The 5325-nt window shown below is 54.2% G+C and overlaps 2 protein-coding genes and 1 non-coding gene across 3 annotated transcripts in view; 2 read left to right on the top strand and 1 right to left on the bottom strand.

Annotated features, from left to right (window-relative positions):
- Positions 1-1406, bottom strand: part of LOC106899077 (prenylcysteine oxidase-like) — a 7335-nt gene extending 5929 nt beyond the window's left edge. The window contains exon 1 of the mRNA XM_014960742.1: positions 1379-1406. Within this exon, the coding sequence (XP_014816228.1) occupies positions 1379-1406 (28 nt within the window). The remainder of the gene's footprint in view (positions 1-1378) is intronic.
- TRNAG-CCC lies at positions 1159-1229 on the top strand. Its single transcript has one exon. It is a non-coding gene; the product is annotated as a tRNA-Gly (tRNA).
- A 64-nt stretch (positions 1407-1470) lies between the features above and the next one.
- The window catches only part of LOC106899076, a 15809-nt gene continuing 11954 nt past the window's right edge, over positions 1471-5325 (top strand). Inside the window, exon 1 of the mRNA XM_014960741.1 lies at positions 1471-1627. Coding sequence (XP_014816227.1) covers positions 1602-1627 — 26 coding nt within the window. The 5' untranslated portion in view covers positions 1471-1601. The remainder of the gene's footprint in view (positions 1628-5325) is intronic.

Below are 5325 nucleotides of genomic sequence, written 5' to 3'. Positions count from 1 at the left end.
GTCCTCCCTCAGCTGCCGGCCGGGGCGGGACACGGGGAGGGAACACACAGCCCCGGAATCATGGAATGGTTGGGGTTGGAGAAGGATTTTTATTTTATTTTATTTGTATATTTCTTATATAACTTGAGGCCGTTTCCTCTTGTCCCATGGCCTGGGAGAAGAGCCCGACCCCCCCTGGCTACACCCTCCTTTCAGGGAGTTGGAGAGAGCCAGAAGGTCTCCCCTCAGCCTCCTTTTCTCCAGGTTGAACACCCCCAGCTCCCTCAGAAGTTCTCCAGACCCTTCTCCTTGTGCTCCAGACCCCTCCCCATCTTCGTTGCCCTTCTCTGGACCCGCTCCAGCCCCTCAAGGTCTTTTTTTGTGGTGAGGGACCCCAAACTGGACCCAGCCCTCGAGGTGGGGCCTCACCGGCACCCAGTCCAGGGGGACCATCACCTCTGGGGCCCTACTCGCCACGCTGTTCTTGACACAGGCCAGGATGGTGGTGACCATCTTGGCCACCTGGGGTGGATGGACTCAATGGATGATCTGAAAGGTCTCTTTCCACCTCAATGATTGATTCTATGATTGTATAAGGGCGACTGCGGGGTTACGATCCCAACCACGCCGCTGGTGTAGTGGTATCATGCAAGATTCCCATTCTTGTGACCCGGGACCTGCTCCAGCCCCTCTGTTGCCTGTAGCCTAACTACCACACCCCTCAATGTCTTTTTTGTGGTGAGGGGTCCAAGACTGGACCCAGCCCTCGAGGTGGGGCCTCCCCAGTGCCCAGTCCAGGGGGACCATCACCTCTGGGGCCCTACTCACCACGCTGTTCCTGACACAGGCCAGGATGCTGGTGGCCAAGGTGGCCACCTGGGATGGATGGACTCGAAGGATGGAAGGGTCTCTTCCCACCTCAATGACTGATTCTATGACTGTATAAGGGCGGTTGGGGGGCCATTACCACAACTGGGTGGGGCCTCCCCAGTGCCCAGTCCAGGGGGACCATCACCTCTGGGGCCCTACTCACCACGCTGTTCCTGACACAGGCCAGGATGCTGGTGGCCAAGGTGGCCACCTGGGATGGATGGACTCGAAGGATGGAAGGGTCTCTTCCCACCTCAATGACTGATTCTATGACTGTATAAGGGCGGTTGGGGGCCCATTATCGCAACTGCGCCGCTGGTGTAGTGGTATCATGCAAGATTCCCATTCTTGCGACCCGGGTTCGATTCCCGGGCGGCGCACATCGCTTTTTACCCCTCTTTATTATATATATTTTTTTTTAATATTATTTTTTAAAATATATTTTATTTTTTCATTTTCCCCGTCCCCACCGACTTGACCCCCACCCATTGACCGGGATGGGGGGGACACACAACCTGTACCCGGTTACCGGCGGAGGGCGGGAAGCGGCGGCGCATGCGCTTTCCCGCCTTTCCCCCCTCCCCTTCCCCTTCCCCTTCCTTCCTTCCCCCTCAGGGGGCCGGCCGGGCCCCCTTCCCCCCCGCCGGCCGCCATCTTGCGAAGGAGCGCCCGGGTTTATTGTCCGGTGGGGGGGGAACCGACCGACCGACCGGCCGGCTCGGTCTGAAGCAACCGGGGGTTGGGCGGCAACCATGGAGGATGAAATGCCCAAGACCCTGTGAGTGAGGGGGTTCAAACCGCCTTTATGGTTACCGGTTCGGCGCGGAGGGGAAGGGGAGGGGGGGGTTTCCCCTCACGAATCCCCCCCCTCCTTCTTCATCCCTCCTCCTCCTTCTTCATCCCCCCTCAGGCCCGGAGACCCTTCAGCCGCCTTCAAGGCTGAGGGGACGGGTCGCCCACCCCTGAGGGGCACCCCCTTCCCCTCACACGGCGGTAAAACCCCCTAAAACCCCCCCCCAGGGTCTCCCCTCAGCCCTTCAGCCGCCTTCAAGGCTGAGGGGGACGGGTCGCCCACCCCTGAGGGGCACCCAGTTCCCCTCATACGGCGGTAAAAACCCCCCCGGGGGTCTCCCCTTTTCCCTTCAGCCGCCTTCAACGCTGAGGGGACGGGTCGCCCACCCCTGAGGGGCACCCTCTTCCCCTCATACGGCGGTAAAAACCCCCTAAAAACCCCCCTCAGCCCTTCCCGCCATTCCCGTCCCCCCCCTCAGCCCCGGGTCCCTTCACCTCAGGGCCGGCTGAGGGGGAATGGACCCCCCCTCCCCTATTACTCGCTCCATTTATGTTTTTTTACCGAGTGTCTGGTTGAATTTTGCCATTTCTGGGTTGAATTTTGCCATTTCTGGGTTATATTGGGGGTGTATGTGGTGTTTATTTGGGGGGGAAGGGGGGGGGGGTTTGCCCTGTGCTGGATCCTCACCGCCACGTCCAACAGCTTTGATGGAAATAAACTCAGGGATTTGGGGTGGGAAGGGGGGAAAGAAGATATCCCTGAAAGCCCTAAGTGAAATCTAAGTGAAAAAAAATCAAATTTCAACCAGTCCAGGTCTGGGAGCTCATCCCTGGCCTTGTCAAAAATTCATCATTCAAAGGGGGAGGGTTGTTTTAATTAACGAGATGCTTCTGACGGGACACCCTGTCGCTGTCAAGAGGCTTTTTTGGGGGGGGCTTTTTGGGGTGGCTTTTTGGGGTCTCCACCTCCAGCCGGGGTTGGGAAGGTCAAGAGGGCTCCTGTGCCCGGTGGCTTCATCCTTTTTATGTCTTTTTCTCTCCAGGAGCCGTTTTTCCCTCTTTTCCATCAGGGGAATGGCAGTTCCCTCTCTCTCCCTGTTGAATTTTGGTCTCTTTCAGTGCAGGAAGACAGGAGAGAGGAAAAAAAGGGAAACTTTTCCACCAGCCAGGGGAAAGTTTTGCCCTCGGACAGTGCCCGGCGCCTACCCCAAGGGCTGAGAAAGGGAGTTTTTTGAGCGACTTGCAGGAAAAACAAGGCTTTGACCCAGAAACCCAGGCTTTCTCCGGCGGTAAACACGCTGCCTCCCCGTGTGTGTGACCCCCCTTGCCCTTTCTAAGCCACGTGCATTTTTTGGGGGAGCTATTCTTGGCCTCTGCAAACACGGGGCAGAGCCCTTGGTGGTGTTTATTTAGGGAAAAAAAAGACAAAAAACAAAGGTGGTTTTGCCCTTGTTGCAGTGAAATTGTTGTCTGGAGTCTTAGTGGTCTCAGGGTGTGCTCGACTTCTCTGGCCCTGGGCACGACTTCTCTGGCCCTGGGCACGACTTCTCTGGCCATGGGCACGAATTCTCTGGTTTTGGGCACGAATTCTCTGGTTTTGGGCACGTGGGGCTCGTTGCCCAAACACAGCTGGCTCTCAGAGCCGGAGAAATTGGGAATTTCTCTCCATCCATCCATCCCTCCCGGTGACATCCCTCCAGTTGCGGGGGGGTGAGGGGGCTGGATGGCACGGGGTTTGGGTTTAGAAAGAGCAGTTTTGAGGGATGAAGAAGCAGCTCGGAGTCATCTCTTGCCGGATGGGGTCTGAAGTGTGTCTTAAATATTTGGTTGCCACCAGCAGCACTGGCCCTGGCTTACGATGCTCCCCCCTTGGCTACCGTGGGGCCACCAAAGTGGTCTCCAACCCCTGTGTCGCCGCCTTTAGCTCGCTTTTAAGTTGTTTTGGGGGAAGATGTTGGAAATAACTTTGGGTTTTTTGCGATTTCCACTGAAGCTGGTGTTTTCTAGAAGGGGGGAGCGTTGGAGCCGTGGCGTTGGGGAGCGAGCTGGGGGCTGTGAGACTTAACCTGAAGGATTTTCTGGCCTGGCAGCGTGTTTTCAAGTTGGTTTTTTTCCTTGAGATTATAAATTTGAAGAACTGTTATGGGGCAAATGGTGCTTTTTGAACTTTAGGAAGGCCTTTGGTTTGTCTTCTTCATATATCTGTATAGATGCTTGTGGAATAGATGTATTTTATTCACTTTTATGCCTCTAAAATGTTGCAGAAGGGCTGACACCCCCTAGTTTGGTGTTATTTTTTCAAGAATATCAACGTGGAGGGAATGAATGGAGTTATCCATGTAGTTTGCCCTCTTTAGTGTGGTCCTTCACCTGCCAAGAAACACTGACCAGCTCATTAAGGAGAATTTAATTAGCAGGAGAGGTGCAGGTGGTGATGGAGCTGTCACGCAGGGGAGGTCATGGAGGGAATGAATGGAGTTATCCATGTAGTTTGCCCTCTTTAGTGTGGTCCTTCACCTGCAAAGAAACACCAACCAGCTCATTAAGGAGAATCTAATTAGCAGGAGAGGTGCAGGTGACGACGGAGGTGTCCTCCTCCCAGTTACCCCTGACTGGCAGGGTCACCTCGGTACTGGTTATTTCTGGTGTTAACTGGGGTGGGATGAGGTCTGGGGGTGCCTCCGTGGGGAGGTGGGAGCTGTCGGAGATGGCTTAACCGAAATCCTGCTTTTTCCAGTGAAAACCAGCGTTGAGGTGGGGAAGGTTGGGTGATTATTGGGGTGAAAATCCAGCGCCGGTTCAAAGATCAGGGTCGAGACAACCCCTGCGTAGGGAACCTTGGCTTCCAAAGAAACTGTTAATTAATTAACTTAGATGATGATGACGCGAGAGTGTCGGTGCCTCGGCTTATTCATTATCCAGGGAGAGATAATATTGGGGAGGAAAAAAAGAAAAAGGGAGAGAAAAAGAAGTCTTGCCAGTTGAACTTGATGTTGGGGGGGTTATGGAGCAGAAAGTTAATTGCCTTAATTAAGGTGTATTAAACCCCTTCTTAAGGACACCTCGTCAGGAGTGTTTTGTTGAGCGAGAGGGTGTTTTAAAAAGGAGTAGAATCCTGCCTAAAATAGTCATCTGGGCTATTAATACGGAGCGTTCTGGCTCATTTTTGACCCAAAACCTCTCTCCTTTCCCCTCCTTGTTCTCTCCTAAAGCAAATATTGGAAGTGTGTCCCTCTCTCCAGGACCTTGTGTCAACAACAACAACGAGAAGCCCCTGGGTTTGGTGCCACCTTGTTTTCTTCACACCTGAGTCCTGGCAAATTCTTGCCTCCCCCCAGCCCCCCCGAGGGGGATTTGTTGGGTTATTGAGGTGGTTCTTGTGGTGGGACGGGGCTGAGGTTTCTCTCTGGGCTTTTTATAAAAAAAATCCCGTGATTTGGGGTTAAAAACAACAACAAACCCCCCCAAACACACACACCTGTGGATTGGGGAAGGATCTTCCTCGCTGAGAATCCCAAAATCCCAGGTGGGAGCGGGGCTTTGGGTCGTGTTTGCGGCCGAGGAGCCTGATCCTTTGGCACGTTCACCCTGGGTTGTTTGTTTTTTAAAAGGCTAAATATTGTGACATATTCTTGCCAATTGAATAAATTGGAGGCGGTGGTTTGGGTGGTTGGGGGGGGGGGG

The sequence above is a fragment of the Calidris pugnax genome, unplaced genomic scaffold, assembly GCF_001431845.1.
Source record: "Calidris pugnax isolate Ruff unplaced genomic scaffold, ASM143184v1 scaffold559, whole genome shotgun sequence".
Classification (NCBI taxonomy): domain Eukaryota; kingdom Metazoa; phylum Chordata; class Aves; order Charadriiformes; family Scolopacidae; genus Calidris; species Calidris pugnax.
This window is presented reverse-complemented; position numbering and strand designations above follow the sequence as displayed.